Source organism: Sturnira hondurensis, unplaced genomic scaffold, assembly GCF_014824575.4.
Source record: "Sturnira hondurensis isolate 20B ecotype Veracruz unplaced genomic scaffold, ASM1482457v3 Scaffold0006413, whole genome shotgun sequence".
Lineage (NCBI taxonomy): Eukaryota > Metazoa > Chordata > Mammalia > Chiroptera > Phyllostomidae > Sturnira > Sturnira hondurensis.
The window spans coordinates 52,401,193-52,417,253 of NW_028079044.1; the positions used below are offsets into that span (position 1 = coordinate 52,401,193).

Genomic DNA, 16,061 nt, shown 5'->3' on the forward strand with positions numbered 1-16,061 from the left:
AGGGGGTTCTGGGACTGGTTGGGAGATGCCCCCACTGCACACAGTGGTTTCCCTCTCCTCTTGTAGAGGAGGCCACAGGACCCAGAGAGGGCACATGACGGTCCCGGGCCACACGAGGAGTCAGAGCAGTTGACCAAGCCCTGACGATGCCATTCCAGGCCCACTCCTCCAGGAAGCCCTCCCTGATCACCTGATGCTCCACCTCGGCCTTCTGCAGCCCCTGCCTGCGTGAGGACGGATCCCACTGGGAGGCTTCCCTCCTTTTGGTCACATCCCAGCAGTGGGCACTCAGCAGGCGCTAGAAGGAGGGACTGGTAACTTGGGGAGCTGCCCGAAGGCGGAAGGAGATGCCAAGGAGCAGTGAGCAAGCGGGGTGTGCGAGCCAGGGTTAGACAGCGTATGCGGCCTTTGAGGCTCTTCTGGACCTCAGGGGCTGAGATCCCGTGATGCGTTCTGGAAGTTTCCCAGGTCTGGACCTCTGCCCAGAACGTTGGGTCATTTGTCCACAAACAAGTAGGGGTGCTCCTGGTGCCAGCCCCAAGTGCCGGAGGCTGGGCGGAATCGACGACCTCTGTGTCTGCCTCCGGGACCCGCCTTCCCTGGGGTGGACTGCTCTCTGCCCTGAAGGGCGCGTGCTGACGGGAGAGGGGACAGGGCAGGGGAGCGGGGAGGGAGGCAGCAGCAGCGGTTGTCAGTGGGGGCTAGACCCCGGGGTGCTGTGTGCGAGGGTGGGCGGACTCTGGGAGGCTTTCTGGGGGGTTAGTGAGGGCTTGTCCTGGCAGATCCCCCCTCCAGGCCCCCCCACGGCAGTGTGTGGACTTGGGCTTGCTCTGGGAGGCTTCCAGGAACGGCTCCTGCCTGATAAAAATAGACTTCTCTGAAGGGCTTGGGGCTGTGCCAGGGGCAGCAGGTGCCCCCCAGGCTGGCCCGAGTGGGCGCCCCGGGCGAGGGGGATAGGGATGCTGGGGCCCAGGCTTGCAGCCCGAGCAGCTGGGTGGGCTCTGTGTGCGGATCCCTGGGCTTGATGGGAGCTTTCACCTGGACAGATGGGAGGGGTGGGAAGCTGCTGGCCCCAGAGGCCCTGTCTCCAGGGAGCCACGGCTGGTGGGGCAGAACCCAGCTCCACTGGGGCCCCACTTCCGGGCTGTGTGGCTGGAAGAAGTCACTTGAGCTGTCTAGGCTGCTGTGTGTCACCCACTTGATGTGGCTGACGGTCTCATTCACGGTGTGCAGGGTCTGGCAGTGTCCGGGGTGGGGGGGACAGACCCCAGTGAGCTGTCACGGTGGTAGACTGATGGGACACTGAGTGTCCAGAGCCGCTGTCCAGGGAGATGCTGCTGGGAGCCCGGAGCTGGGAGCAGAGAGCCCTAGGGTGCGAGGGCCGCCTCGACCACCCTGTGCTGAGTCGGGGGACCACGTGCGTCTGGACCGGGGTTCCCTGGAAGCATGCCAGGGCCCTGGGGAGGGTCTGAGAGTGTCACAGAGCCTCCTAGGCGGGGGGTGGCTTTTCTCAGCCTCGGAGCGTGAGGTGCTGGGGAGACAGCACCCCGTGGACCCTGCCTTTTTGCGGCTCCCTGGGCAGGCTCAGAGTTCCACGGGGTCCATTCCTCACCTGCACACTAGGGGCGGGGTGGGGAATGGCAGCTGCCGCTCCTCCAGGCAGCGAGGACGTGAGGGACGCTCTAGGTGCTCAGCAAGTGGAGAGGTCCTCAGTGTGAGACCAGGGTCCCAGCAGGAGCCTTAGCAGAGGCCATGGCCAGGCAAGGTGGTAGCAGTGACTCTGGGGGTGTCAGCCTCGTTTACCCATCTGGGCCACGGCTACCTTCCTTTGCATTTTCAAAGTTCTGGGTCCAAGCCTTGACTTGGGCCGAGATGCTCATCAGGAGCACCCTCTGCGCCGCGTGGCTCCACCCCAGCCCTCCTCCATGGGGCCATGGGGAGCCCCGGAGGTTCCAGGGCGGCGCAGGCTCGCTCTGGGAGGAGGAAGGCCTTGCGCCCGGCGGCAGGGGCCCCGCCCCGCGGCGGCCAGCGGCCCTCCCCTCTGCCCTTGCATTTCCCCTTCCTCCGCGCCGCTTCCTCTGCGCTGGGTCCTCCGCCGCCCCTTTGTTTGCCGGGCGCGGCGAACCCACAGTTATATTTAGGCGGCAGGTGTGGGAGCCACAACAAGCCAGGTCGCCAGCCGGTCACCGGCCACCCCGCCCCACGTGATGCCCGGGCTCTATAAATAGCCCCCGGCCGCCAGCCCCGGGAGCCTCCACGGGGAGCCAGCGCCCCGCACCGTGGGTCTCCTGGTCGCGGCCCGGTTTGGCCCCGTGCGGATGGAGGCGGCGGCAGGACGCCCTCACTCTCCGGTGAGCCGGGCGCACAGGGCGCGGGCGGGGGGGCGTGCCGGGAAGGACCCCAGCCCCGCCCCGGGGAGGTGGCCGCAGCCCTCGGAACCAGCCTCCACGCGCGCCCGGGGCTAATGCGACGCGGGACAGGGTGGCCCTCACCGGAGCCAGCCCGCGTTCAGGAGCCCAGCCCGCTCATGGGCTCCTGCTCCCGCTCCCGTGTTCTCGCCTTGCCCGGTCTGGGCCCCCCTGAGCTCTAGTCCTCCAGCCTCCTGGTTTCATTCCTGGTTCTGGGTCCAGAGGGGCCGGCCCTCCTTGAAGCCCTGTGGATTCCTATCCCTGCGGGCTCCTCAGCCAGCTGTGACCAGGGGTGAGCGCCGTTTCCAGCTCCCTGAACTGGCCTGAGCACCACTCCCGACTCCTGGACTTGGGCTCGAGGAAACCGGGGAGCACTTCGCTGGCCTGGTCAGGGCCCCAAGGAGGGCCTCTGTCTCTCCCTGGGCTGTCCCCTCCTCTGCAGGCAGGTGGTGAGGGGCCTCCCCTAACAGGTTTCCAAAGGACAGTTGTTCTGGGCAGGGTGAGGGCCTGAGGAGGCAGGCTGGGGTCCTGAGCGGGTGTGGGCTGTGGCCGGAAGGCCAGAGGGATGGGCTCCGGACTCCAGTGGCGTGGGGGGTGGGCAAGGGGGTGGAGCTGGTGGCCTTGGGTCCTGCTGCTTGGGGAGCTTGCTGAGTGGCCTCACTGAGCAGGCATGGGTAGGAGGGACGGCCTTTTCCTGGGGGTGGTCCCAAGGCCTGTTGAGCTACACAGGCCCCTGGGAGAGGACAGGGGGCATCCTGTGTGCTCCCACCTGCGACTGGGAGTCCCAGACCCTACAGAGGACTGGTGGGTGTGGCAGCTTGGGTAGTGGCCTTTATTCCACTACCCAGTGGGACAAAGCTCTGTCCAGACCTCTGACCCTAGCCAGCCTAACCCCGAACCCCACCGACACGTGACAACTCCAGGCTCCAGTGGGCAGTAGTATGGAGGGGCTTCTGGCCTCTCTCTGCCCAGTGACCCTCGGCCCTCAGGACCTGCCCAGGGACACTGGGCAGCAGAGCCAGGCCACCTGCTGTTGCCCACAGGTGTTTCCAGGCAGGGAGGCAGAGAGGCAGAGCCCTGAGGCTTCCTTGGGCCTTCCCCCCTTCATTCTGGCAAACACACACACACACACACACATACACACACACATGCACACGAGTGCATGTGGTGCGGTGCTGCCGCCGAGGGAGGCTCAGGCATTTGTTCGCTGGCTGTCCGGGGTATCCACAGCGGTCTCTTTCTGGCTGCAGGGCTGCTCTGGCTGGGGCTGACTGAGGGCAGGACCCTTCTCCACCTCTCTCCCCTGCCCTGGGGGCACCACACCCCTGTTGAGCTCTCCCCTCCTGGGACCACCTCAAGGAGCAGGGTCGGGGTGAGACATGGTGTCTGCTCTGAGCCCAGGAGCGGCAGTGGCATCTGGGGTCTAAGGCCTTTGGCCCCTCCTGCACCCAGGCTGAGGTCCTGGGGGCCACTGGGTCACAGCTGGAGGGATCTTGTGGGCATCTTGTTTGGCCTCTGGTGCAGATGGGGAAACTGAGGCCAACGATGAGCCTGCTCGTGGGACTGTGACCTCAGGGCTGGTGTTGTTGCTGGGGGCCCCAGGCCTGGGCCTCCACAGGCCAGGAAGGAGAAGCAGGTGTGGGGGTGCTTGACGGCTGTCTCTGTGGCCTGGCAGTGTCCCTCCCTGGTGCCCTGTCCCAGAGCGACCCCCTCCTGGCCTCCTGTGCTGTAACCTCCTCGGCATGTGCCCGGCGGCTGGCCCTTGGCTGCTGTGATCTGTCCTGCTTCTCAGAGCTCCCGGAGGACAGAGTCTGGCTTGTTGACCCCTGTGCCCAGCCAGCCCTGTGGGCGAATGGTGGGGACAGTGGCTGGGGACAGCAGAGAGGTGTTGTAGGTGGATCGAGGCTGTGAGCAGAACCTCCCCCACTCGCCCACGGGCCCCAGCCCCTCGGCCTCCATGCCTGAGCCCCTGTGTCCGAGGACCGGCTGCCCCAGAGTCACCCAGCTCAGAGATTCCTCAGTGGACAGGCAGACGTGTCTGGGGTGTGGGTGGGGTGTTTGCTGATCACGGGCTGGGGGCACTGGGCTCAGGGTGCTAGGCCTCTGCCACCGCAGACTGCCTGGCACCCATGTGTTGCGGTTCAGGACTCCCTGAGGGTTTGCGTGTGATCCTGAAACCCTTGCCTCACTGGGTTCCTCTGCACTCCACCCTGGTGGCTGTCCTGTCGCCTCAGGGCCCTGGGCCGGACCAGCAGGAGCCGCCCTTTCCCGTGCAGTCACATGGGGAAACCGAGGCCCGAGGAGGGTCATCCCTTAGCAAACTCCTGTGGCAGATCTCAGGGAGACGCAGCATCGACGTGACGGTGGGGGGCGGGCAGGCTGACACCCCTCTCGGAGGGCAGGGGCTCCGGTGACCCCTGATCGTTTCATTTCCTCTTCCCCCACCTCCCCAGACGCTGCCCACTGCTGACCGGCCTGGGATTCATGGAGAGGGCCTCTGGCGGCAGCCCTGAGCGCTGCTGTGTCCAACCTCGCCGCGCCTGCTGCTGAGGGTGCCCCCGTACCTCTGGCCCGCACCATCACCCTTGCCTGCCCATGGCCTCCGCCCGGCCCAGGGCCACCTGAGCCCCCTGCGCCCTGCCAGGACTCCCCGTGCCCCAATGGGGTGACGTGATGCAAGTCTACTCCTTGGAGCTGCCTGTCTGCCTGTGACCTCCGCCCCAGGGAGGCCGTGGGCTTGGTAGCAGTGTGCTTGCCCTTGGGTCCTCGAGGGCTTGGGCCGCCTGAGGGACGGGTCACCCACCCGCCCACCTATGCAGAGAGGACGTTCTGGCAACCGGCGCGGCGTGGGACGCGGCTGCAGTGGCCAAACTGACTGGGGGCTTTGACAAGTTTCCTTTTTGGAGTTTCTTGACCGTTCTTTTCCCTTTTATAAGTAATTGTTTTTATGATTAATCATTCATAATTGATTGCCCATCTCTGAGAGGCAGGGGCTCGGACGGCCCGTCAGACCATTGGGGGCTCTTTCTTGGTTTTCTTCTTTGAAGACTTGGGTTTTCTTTTCGAACCATCCTACCCCCCCCAAGTATTTGCACAATATTTGTGCTGGGGGCGGGGGCGGGTTTTTTAAAAAGCCTTTTTCTTTCTCGGACAAGCACAGGGATCCCGTTCTTGGGTTCTGGGGGGCTGGGGACCGCCCCCACCCGTGTCCCCAGCCGCCTCGGGGAGTAGCCATGGCCCGCATGAACCGGCCGGCCCCCGTGGAGGTCAGCTACAAGAACATGCGGTTCCTCATCACGCACAACCCCACCAACGCCACCCTCACCAGCTTCGTCGAGGTGAGTGGGCTGAGCCAGGTGTCCCGCAGACCTGGCCACACTGCCCTCAGCCTCCCGAGAGCAATTTGTAGTTGTCATCCTTGGTTACAGGATCCCCAAGGGGGACGTGAAACTGCCCCCAAGAGCTTGGGGTGAGGACTGCTGGGCAGTCAGTTGGCTCCTTGGGGCCGATGTTTGAGCAGGTGGGCCCCAGGCTGCATGGACCCAGGCAAGTCCAGAGGTGGGAGGGGCAGCCCACACCCTCGGTTCCTACAGTGGCTGAATGGGAGGCCAGCACCATGGCCAGCACCAGGCCCGCCCAGGCCACAGGAAGCCCACACAGGCTCTGGCGGCCTCGGATCAGCACGGGCCTGGTGGGGTGTCAGGCTGCCTGTGTCCGCGTGGGGAGGGGCTGGGCAAGGGTCTGCGCTGGAGTGTCCAGGGGCCCGAGGGCGTCGCTCGCATCCCCAGCAGATGGGACCAGGCGTGTCTGCAGAGCCCAAGTCCCATCAAACGGCCTCTGGTTGAAGCCTGGGGGGGGTCGAGTGCCGTGTGTGGAGCTTGCTGGGGGCCTCGGCCTCCTCCCTCGGCGGCAGGAGTGCTCGCCACCATTACACACAGAGACCCGGTCAGGAAGCGCCCTGAGGACTCGACGGGGCAGGTGGTAGGCACCTTGCCAGCATGGTCCTGGACCCCAGATGCGAGCCAGGGGCCCTTTCGAGGGTCACGCCTCCACATCTGGGACCCGTGAGGCTGTGGCGGGACCTGGGAGGGGACTGAACGCAGCACGCAGCCTGTGGTCGGGCTCTGGGCTCCACGTGAGGCCAGGGTCAAGGGTCATCATGTGACTGGGGTCAGGGCTTCGACCCCAGGGGGCACTGAGGGGTCTAGGGCGCCCCACAACCTCGAGCCCTGCACCCCCGCCCTCGAATTCTTGGAGGTGCTCTGTCCTGACCTCACTGTATCCGGTATCCCTGTCCCATGATGGGGAGGCCCAGCAGCTGACTGCTCACCACCCCTGAAATAGCTCCGGGGGGGTGGGAGCAGCCCCTGCACGTGGCCAGTGGGGGAACACCTGCCCTCCCCCACCCCTCGGGTATAAATATCCTGGGCCTGGCTGTGAAGGGCCTCGGCCTTGACCTTTTCCCTGGGGCTTCCCTGCTGGTGTGTAGGGCCCGCCTCCCTTCCACCAGCAGCTAAGCACAGGCAGGCTCTCCTTGCCGCCCCCCTCTCCCTGCCCCCGGGGGCCTGCCCCTCCCAGACTGACGGCCTCAGTGTGGCGTTTGGAGGAGCCCTTGGGTGGAACATTCGTGCCCCGAGCCGGGAGGGCTGCCTGGAGTGGGAGCCATGCCAGAGCCCACGGGCCGGCTGGTCCTGTCCTGTCCCTGCGTGGGGACCTGGGAGGTTTGTGTGGAAAATGGGGTCCTGCTGAGTCCTGAGCCCCAAGAGGAGGGGGTAATGTGCTCAAGGCTGTGGTCACCAGGAGCCTGGGAGGGGTGGGGACACCACCTCTCTGCTTGGCGGGCCAGGGCATGGCTGCCTCAGAAGGCGCTTGCCCCCAGCACATCTGAGAGCCCCAAGGGGCCCCCTCCGTGGCTCCTGTGCCCCAGGCTTTCTGCCCAGGTGGGCTGGCACAGACTGGTCGGGGAGTCATACCCTGAGCCCTGCAGCCCAGCCTGGCCTCCTCCCCTCCCTGCCAGGACCTGAAGAAGTATGGGGCCACCACCGTGGTGCGGGTTTGCGAGGTGACCTACGACAAGGCCCTGCTGGAGAAGGACGGCATCACCGTTGTGGTGAGGGGCGCTGTCGCGGGGGCTCTGCTGGCGGGGAGGGGCCCCTCTTCGCCTGGACGGTGCTGTAGGCAGGCGCCCTCGGCCCTCCCGCCTGCCACCTGCCGCCCAGCAGGTTTGTGCCTGGGCGGTGTGCCATGTGGACACATCTCAGGGAGGCTCAGGCATTGGGCTGTGTGACCTCAAGTGAGTCACCTCCTCTCTGTGCAGCCCATTCCCACCTCCAGAGTGCTTGTCCCCAGCCGGCCTGGCCCGAGTGCCAGGGCAGGCAGGCCCGAGGCTTCTCAGCCTTGGGATAGGCCCCGAGTGGCTTGGTTGTGGGGAACCTGAGGCTTCAGTCAGTGGCCATCTGAGGCCACCGACGCTGGCAGAACTGGGACCGCCTGGGCAGTGGCACTTCGGCAACAACACCCCCTGCAGGGGTGCTTCCCCATGGGGGGCTGGGGCTCTGAGCCCCGCAGCCAGGCCTGGTGGGGACCTGGCCCCACCGTGCAGATGCCCGAGACTCAGTGAGTGCGGGCCAAGCCGGGAGTCAGCAGCCCTGGGCCTGGCTTCGAGGCTGCCTCTCAGTGGCTGGCTTCCTGTGCCTGGGGCCCTGTCGCTGGGCAGCAGGTGCCGTGGGAGGGATCGCGGGTGCACCTGGTGGCCCCGGGCGGCTGTCTGTGGAGGCTGAGGGAGGGACTCTTGGGCTGTTCCCTTGGTCCCTGGCCCCGGGGACCCGAGTCCATGCAGAGGGTGGGTGGCTGTGCTGCCACGCCCCTGTGGGCGGGTCTCCTGGCACCTCCCTGGCACAGAGCTGCCCCACTGAGGCACGACCCAGCTCTGCTCCAGCCTCAGCCACCTGGGCACCAGAGGACCCTGTCCCTGCAGGGACCCTGTCTTTGGCAGCTGTCACTTTCTAACCTCCACTCAGCTGTTTGGAATGGCAGAAGGCACTGGAGCTTTGGGGTCATGCAGGCTCTGCCTGAGCCCTGCCTCTGCCCCCTCCCAGTCCTGTGACCCGGGCGCCGCTCTGAAGGACAAGGATCCGGCGGCCCTGCCCTGCCTTCCACTGCAGTGGGAAGATATTGGTCGGGTGTGAGGCGGTGAGGCAGGCTGCTTTCAGCCCGGTGTTGCCGTCTTTGGAGCCTGGGGAGAGGCTGGCCTGAGCCCTGGGCCCACCCACCTCTGGGGCGGGGTCCTCATGGGCTGCTGCCCTCCGCAGGACTGGCCGTTTGACGATGGGGCACCGCCGCCCGGCAAGGTGGTGGAGGACTGGCTGAGCCTGCTGAAGGCCAAGTTCTGCGATGACCCCGGCAGCTGCGTGGCCGTGCACTGCGTGGCAGGCCTGGGACGGTGAGCTTGTGGGGCAGGGCGGGCCTGCTTGACTGTGGGGATCTCGCACAGGGGGGATGTCCTTCCTGGTGTCTGACTCCAGTCCCTCCTGCTGTGGTTACAACTTTGTCCGTCCTTGAGCAGAAAGGAGCTGCTGGCCATACCCCTCCCCAGGCACAAAGACCCCAGTCCCACTCCACAGCCTGGGTTTGGTGGAAGCAACTGGCCGAGGGAGGACCGGCCAGGCAGGGCTGGTAGCTGAGTATCAAGCTCTTACCCTTAGCTCAGCACAGAGAGGTTGCCTGACCTACTGTAGGTCACACAGCAGGGCTAGGTGGGAACGGGATTTGGACCAGTTGGTGGAGCTGAGCTTCGAGCCTGCGCCCTTCACGGGGGAGGGAGGGGCACTGGGGGGAGTCTGGGCGGCCGGCTATGGGAGGGTGAAGGCTTCAGCCCCATGTCTCCAGTGGGTAGCCTGTCGGGAGGGAGGTGCCAACAGGCCTGAATCACCCAGCCCTGCTGTCTGTCCCCAGGGCTCCGGTCCTCGTGGCTCTGGCCCTCATCGAGAGCGGGATGAAGTATGAAGACGCCATCCAGTTCATTCGACAGTGAGTGGCCAAATGAGGCTGGTTGAGCAAGTTTGGGGGTCCAGGTTGGAGGGGACTCCCCACCCTGCGGGGCCCAGAGTCCTGCCAGCAGTACACCTGGCCCTGGGGGGCTGCCCTGGGTGTGCAGTCCATCGCCCAGGACTGGGGCGGGGCTATGCTGGGGGGCGGGGGAGGGGAGGGCTGGGCTGTAGTCCCTCAGCCCGAGGCCGCGAGAGTCAGGACAGGCTGGGCCATGCTGCAGGAGTGAGTGGGCCCGACTCCAGCCACTGAGAGCCACACACAGTGTCCCTGCTCTTGGGACCCATCTGATGCCATTGGTGGGGGCAGCCCATCTCCTGTGGTGTCTCCAGATCGCAGGGACAGCCACAGTGGACCATGTGAAGGCTCTTGTAGCTCTGCCTGGCATACGCATGTCTCTTTCACTCACATTTCATCGGTCATAGTGAGTCCACAGTCACATTTGAGGTCCTGGGCAGTGGGGACGGCTGACCTGCAAAGAGCTCGGTGCACAGCCCTAGGCGCCAGCCGCACCCTGTCCCTTGAGGTCCCTCCCTCCCAGACAGCAGGTTTGTTCAGGCTTCACCTGCCTGTCCTCCAGCGGCCAGTGGCCGGGGTGGGTGTGGGCACAGGGGGGAATATCCTGTCCACTGAGCTGGGGACCACAGAGATAGGGAGCTCAGGGGGTCAGCCTGCAGGGGGAGACAGCCAGGTGAGTCGAAGGCCAGCAGGGGTCACGGCAGGCAACTGGGGAGGTGGGCCTGGCAGTGGGAACAGCTCTAGCCAGACAGTAGGCTCTGCTCCAGCCCCGGCCCCTCCGGCCTCCAGCTCCCTGGGCAGGGCAGATGGCCGAGCTGGGTCCCGCTGGATCCCCACCCCTGGCCTGTCTCCCCAGGAAGCGGCGCGGAGCCATCAACAGCAAGCAGCTCACCTACTTGGAAAAGTACCGGCCCAAACAGAGACTGCGGTTCAAAGACTCACACACGCACAAGGCCCGATGCTGTGTCATGTAGCTCGGGTGCTGGGGCCGGGGCTGCCCACCCGGCCTCCCCCAGCAGCGCCCCCGTGCCCCCGCCTCCCACCCTGCTCCGCCCAGGCACCCTCGTCTCCGCCTGTCTGTCCCTGAGTCCGTCTGCCCGTCTGCCACTTTTTAGGTCCACCCTTCCTTTTGTCTCCTGTCTGCCCTGTGTGTCTGTCTCACTGTGGCATTGTCTGGGGCCCTGGCCTTGGCCTTTCTGCCGTCACCCTCCCTGCCCGGCTCTCCTCTCTGGCCTTTTGTTGGGGGCGGGCGTACTTTTTAACACTGGGCCCAACCCCTCCTCCGCAGCCCCTCACCCTGACCTGCTCTCAGTATCTTAAATGATTGGGTCTGAGGGCGGCCAGTTATTCCGGACACTCGAAGGCAATAAACCAGGACCCTGTGGCTGTGTGTGCATGGTGAGTGGAGTGCAGGGTGGGCCAGGTGGTCGGGTGGCTCAGGGAGGCTGCGGTCCAGGCTGCTCTGGGCTGCCCCCTGGTGTCCATACTGTGTCCCTGGGCTCTTCTGCTTAGGGACAGGGGACCTCCCTGACACAGCAGAGCAGGCAGGGCTCCAGGCTGCCCTGTTGATGCTTAGAGGCCGGGGCCTAGTGGCCAGTGAGTGGCTGCCCTGTGCTGCCCTCAGCAGGTGCCCCCCATCTCAGGCTTTGAGGACTGGAGGGAGCGGGGGATGGCGGCCGACTCGGCTCCCTGTGTCCAGGCTGCCCTCACCTGTACCTACCTGCCTGGCCTGCCCCTTCCTCATCTCCCCCTACTACACCCTGCACCCATTCTGGGGTAGAGGCTTGCCCAGCACCCCACGCTCTCCCTGTTCCTTTTCCATGGGGACGAGGTGGGCCCAGGAATGGGGGCCCCAGGGTGAGGCCTTGGGAGAGACTCGGACCCTGGCAAGGCAGGTGTCCCCTACCTGGGCCCATTCTGTGCTTGAAGGGTAGGCCTGGGGCTGCACCTTGCTGGGGCCCCTGGGCGGGTGGCCAGGAGGGACCGGGCCTGTCCCCAACCCCCGCCCTCCCCCCTGCTGCGGCAGGCCTGGGGGGAAGTACCGGCGTTAGGCCAGGTCCCCGGCACCAGGCCATGCAGAGCGTGGCCATCTGCCGGGAGGAGGTGGCCCTGCCCACCACTGGACTCAGCCTCTGGGAGTCTTGGCTTCCCTGAGGGGCTTGCCAGCGTGGAGGAGACCTGCCCGCCCAGAACCTCCAGAGGGTGCCCAATGGGTCGGACCATAGAAGCTTTTTTTAGGGGAGACAGCATCCCCAGACTGCACCCACCAGCCGAACCCAGGGGACCCTCCTCCTCAGCTCCTTGTTTAACGTGGGGGGTAGGGCGCCCAGCCACCAAGGAGCTTTTCAGGGGCTGGGGGCAGGGGACAAGCCGCCTGGACCTTGAAAGGTGTGGAGGTGCCATGGCAGGTGAGAGGGGGGAGGTGCTCCTGGTGGGAGGGGTCAGGGGGGCCCTGGAGAGGACAGGCAGTGGGCAGGCTAGGCTGGGGGGTGGTCTTGGTGGGGCAGTCAGCTGGTCTGGTCCAGAGGGAGGCTTCTAGGGACGAGGCCAGGGAAGGGCATGCTGCCCATTTCACAGGATGGAAAACTGAGGCTGAGGGAAGGGCCAGCTGAAGGTCAGGCGGGTCTCCAGGAAGTCAGGGACACTGCCAGGGAGACCTCTGGATCCACCTTCTCAGGGGCCTGGGGCGGAAGGCCTTCCTGCCCATTTCACAGGTGGAACAGTGGAGGCAACAGCCCATCCAGGTGTCCTGGCCGCATGAAGAGGGTCTGACCCCAGGCCCCAGCTGGTTCTGTTGCCAGCCCAGGTGCCAGCCTGGACTGGGGCCAGGAGGATGGGGGGGAGTGAAGGGGGGCATAGGCCCACAGAGCCCCTTCCTCACTGGCCACCTGTGGACCTCTGAGCTGGCGATAGTTGGAAGCCCGTGGGGGCACCCTGACAAATGGCCCCTTCTGCTGGGATCTCAGGGCCTGCTGTCCTCGGGGTGCCCACAGGGCCCAGGTACTGGCAGGCTGCGGCTTGGGCTCTGGTTGGGTGCAGCCCCGGGCCTCTTCGAGCAGAGTGGCTGGCATGTGCAGGGCCCCACACCCCAGGCCTGGCCCTGTCCCCTGTCAGTGTCTGCTGGGCTGGCCCTGGTCCCCCCAGGGAGGGTGGGCAGTGAGCTGACAGGTGTGACACTTCTTTGTTGAATCTAGATTTTTCTTTCAAATGGAAAAATGTTATGCAGCCAAGCTCTGTGTAGAGGGCCAGCGCCAACCAAGTGGTGGGCATGGGAGGGGAGGCTGAGGGAGGCGGCAGGTGGTCACTTCTGGCTGGCCGCCACTTGTGGGAGGAAGCTGAGCTGCCTGGTGGCGAATACCTGGATGCCAGGCTCTGGGTCCTTTTGAAGACCTTTGAAAGCTCCGGGGGGAGGGGGCTGTCAGAGGTGACCCCCAGCCCTGCCCAGGTGGAGGAGAGGGCCCCATGCTCCCTCAGGTAGGGTGGAGGGGCCAGGGTGGGCCCAGGCTCCACCTCTTCCACCTTCTAAGCCTGGGGGGCTTCTATCCCTAACCCCACCCACTCTGAGCCCCTCACACTTGGGCGCCCACCCATAGCTTCCGGTGGTGTGGGTGGGCCCTTCCCCATCCCACAGTGTGGCAGGTGGGGGCTACTCACTGGAGAACAGCAGCTTCATGTCCCCTGAGTTCGCCACCTGGGACACGGCCTGAGGGTGGTAGCAGGTGGCGTAACCTGTGAGACACAGAGGAGAGCATGCTGGCTGGAGGATGAGGCTTGCGGGCGGGCCGGGGCTCCCTGTCTCCTTTGGGGGGTTCAGACCCACCCCTGCCTGTCCGAGGACCTCCTCCCGGCATCTTTCTTCTGGGCCAGGTGCAGAGGTGTGGCCAGTGCTGGGTGGGAGGAGCAGGACAGGAGAGGTAGGCAGATGGGGCAGGCATAGGGGTGTCTGAGTCCGGGCACCCCCGGTCACCTAGGAAGAGCGCTGCCCAGGTCTTGAGGTGGTGATGGCGGCTGTGCAGGTAGTTAAGGGCCTGTGACAAATGGATGCTGAACTCCTCCTGCCTCTGGGTCAGCTGGCCAAGGAGAGCATGCATGTCATGGCCTGGGATCAGCTCCCCCACACCACCTCCGGTTCCCAGCTGCAGCCCAGTGCCCCACACCACCACCCAAGGCCCCTCACCAGATGGGACCAGAGGAAGTGGCGGGCGCTGAGGCCCCTCTCCCAGGCCAGGGTGCAGAAGACGGTGTGTGGCAGCCGCCAGCGGAGCAGCAGGGAGCAGCGGTAGAAGGTGAACTTGGCCTGCTGCAGGGACGGCAGGGGAGGATTACCAGGGGGCCGGGGTCTCCCGGCTGGGGTCTCACATCCGGGGGACCAGGGCTCAGGGTGGGGTCTGAGGAAGGCTGCCAGGCCGGGCTCCATGACTCCTTCCCTGACAGTCACCCTCCTGTCTTGCTGTCCTCTGGCTGCACCCACTTGGCTCCTGCTAACAGCCTCCGGGGAAGCCCTGTCCCCCGGCCGCGGCGCCAGGGTCCAGGCTGCACCTAAGGCAGCTCCCCTGTTTTGTTTCCAAACTGGCTGCTCATTGTCTAGCTCCCTGATGGCCGGGGAGCCTGGGAAGTCTGAGCTGTGTCTTGATGGCCTGGGCCAGGGCACGGGCTGGCACACGGGGCTCCACCCACATTCCCACAGGTTCCACAGGTCTCGCTCACAGAAGGCACAGCTGCATGTGCACACCTGGGTGTGTGTGTGTGTGTGTGTGTGTGTGTGTACACACAGGGTGAGCAGGCGACAGTGTGTGAGCGTGCACGCACCTAGGGAGAGCAGGTGAGTGTGTGCATGTGTGTGTGTGTGTGTGTGCATGTACAAGGGGAGAGCAGGCATACTGGAGAGGAAACCAATGCAGGAGCCAGACCTGCTGCCCCAGGGGCGACCCCTCACAGCCCCCCGGCCCCACCACCCCTGCCCACCTGCAGGCCCCACCCCTCCGAGGCAAAGGCCCCTCAGCAGGTGCTGACCGTGACGACGGCCGGACAGTGGTCCTTCAGGTGCAGGAGCAGGGGCACCATGCTCTGGTGGACCTGGGTGCGGAGGCTCCTGGTTTCCCTGCCTGCCGCTGTTGCTGCCACCAGGTCCCCGAACAGGGCCATGGCCGCTGCCCGGATGCCCTCCCGCTCCTGCAAGCCAGGGACGCAGTCACCGCCAGACCTGCCTCGGGCCCCTGCCTCCACCCAGCTTGCCCCCACCCCCAGGCTGTTGTGGGGACAGGGCTCAGATCCCTCAGCAGGAAGCTTTCTCCAGGCTTGGGGCTGCCAGGGCAGGGCGTGCCTCCCCCCACAGGTAGGGCTGGTGGGCTGCGTCCCAGGCCACCCTCACACAATACACCGTCAACCCAAGGGTCACAGTGCATTATGGGGGCGAGACTTAATCCCTTATTTCCCAGTGAAGGGAAAACAGTTCTCAGAAACATGAAGACCCATCTGCTGTGAGGCCCTGGTGGGGGCCTGAGGCTAAAACCACAGCTCAGGCTCCGCCTGCCGAGAAGGGCTGAGCGCCACCTGGTGGCTGTGAAGCCAGCTCGGCACACTGGCGCCGGAGCCTCCATCCCCCCGCCCTCGCTGGAGGGCAGTCGGGGCTCTCCCTGCCTTTGAGGAACAGGCCCAGGAGTGGGGGCGCTGCATCCCCGCCGGGGCACACTCACGTCGTCGAAGAAGGAGCGGGCGCTGACGGCCACAGAGAGGCTCTGGGCCCCCGCACCCTGCGCTCCGAGGCGGTGCAGTACCTCAGACACGGTGCCCATGAGGTGCACCACCACGGGCTCGCTGTTCTGGAAGAAGCCGCTGAGGAAGTGCGGCAGCTGTCTGCGGAGCAGGCTCCCCTGGGGACGGTGGGCGTGGCGGTGCCGTGGGCCGAGGGTGCCAGGACTGGCGGCCCTGTGCCCCCAATTCCTGTCCTGCTGGTTGGACCTAGAAACTCAGGGTCCCCTAGTGATGTCCCTTCCCAGGCTGCTGCACTGGCCCTGTGTTCCTCTGGGGTGTGGAGCCACCCTGGCCCCAATCTACAGATGAGGAAACTGGGGCCGGGAGTGGTGAAGTCATGTGTCCCTAACCACACACTGGGAGAGACAGAGCTGGGATTGGACCTGTGCCCTGGCCGCTCTGGGGTGGCGGGTGCACACCAGCCGTGGTCCCATGCCCTTACCTTCTCTGGGTGGAAGAGGATGTTCCCCAGGCCCTGCAGGCTTAGCGCCCGGACCTCGGGGCTGGGGTCCCTGAGGCTCTGGGCCAGCAGGGTCAGGGCATCCTGCTCGGAGAGCACCTCCAGCAGGGCGGGGCTGTGGAGGAACTGGGGGCCCCCCCGAGGGCAGGTGGCTCAGGCTCGGCACCCTCGCCCAGGAGCCGGGCTCTAGGACTGGGGTCTGGCGGGGCTTTCAGGGTCGGGGGAAGCTGACCGGCCCCCTCTGGGCATTCTGGTTGGCAGGGGTTTGAAACCCACCTCTGAGCTGGCTCGAGCCTCAGCAGGTGGCTGGAGAGACTGAGGCTCAGACAGGGAAAGGGCCTCACCTGAGGCCACACAGCAAGGCTGGGGCCATG

At 65.8% G+C, this 16,061-nt stretch overlaps 2 protein-coding genes across 6 annotated transcripts in view; one reads left to right on the plus strand and one right to left on the minus strand.

Moving 5' to 3' along the window:
* Positions 1 to 2,034: 2,034 nt before the first annotated feature.
* Positions 2,035 to 10,859, plus strand: PTP4A3 (protein tyrosine phosphatase 4A3). 5 transcript variants are annotated; one of them, XM_037048623.1, is made up of 7 exons: positions 2,038 to 2,351; positions 4,862 to 5,746; positions 7,426 to 7,518; positions 8,720 to 8,850; positions 9,363 to 9,437; positions 9,831 to 10,003; positions 10,330 to 10,859. In XM_037048623.1, exons 2-7 carry the CDS (start codon positions 5,642 to 5,644, stop codon positions 10,791 to 10,793), a joined length of 1,041 nt encoding a protein of 346 aa, XP_036904518.1. In that variant the 5' UTR covers positions 2,038 to 2,351; positions 4,862 to 5,641; the 3' UTR covers positions 10,794 to 10,859. The 5 variants fall into 5 exon arrangements, with proteins under 5 accessions (XP_036904519.1, XP_036904520.1, XP_036904518.1 ...); XM_037048624.1 differs by lacking the exon at positions 7,426 to 7,518 and having other exon boundaries at positions 2,035 to 2,351; XM_037048626.1 differs by lacking the exon at positions 9,831 to 10,003 and having other exon boundaries at positions 2,043 to 2,351; positions 10,330 to 10,541.
* A 1,915-nt stretch (positions 10,860 to 12,774) lies between these two features.
* Positions 12,775 to 16,061, minus strand: part of LOC118988787 (maestro heat-like repeat family member 5) — a 32,048-nt gene continuing 28,761 nt past the window's right edge. Inside the window, exons 24-30 of the mRNA XM_037048741.1 lie at positions 15,670 to 15,813; positions 15,170 to 15,346; positions 14,487 to 14,645; positions 13,651 to 13,773; positions 13,441 to 13,543; positions 13,128 to 13,202; positions 12,775 to 12,872 (exon numbers count right to left, since the gene is read on the minus strand). Of these exons, the coding sequence (XP_036904636.1) occupies positions 12,775 to 12,872; positions 13,128 to 13,202; positions 13,441 to 13,543; positions 13,651 to 13,773; positions 14,487 to 14,645; positions 15,170 to 15,346; positions 15,670 to 15,813 (879 nt within the window). The remainder of the gene's footprint in view (positions 12,873 to 13,127; positions 13,203 to 13,440; positions 13,544 to 13,650; positions 13,774 to 14,486; positions 14,646 to 15,169; positions 15,347 to 15,669; positions 15,814 to 16,061) is intronic.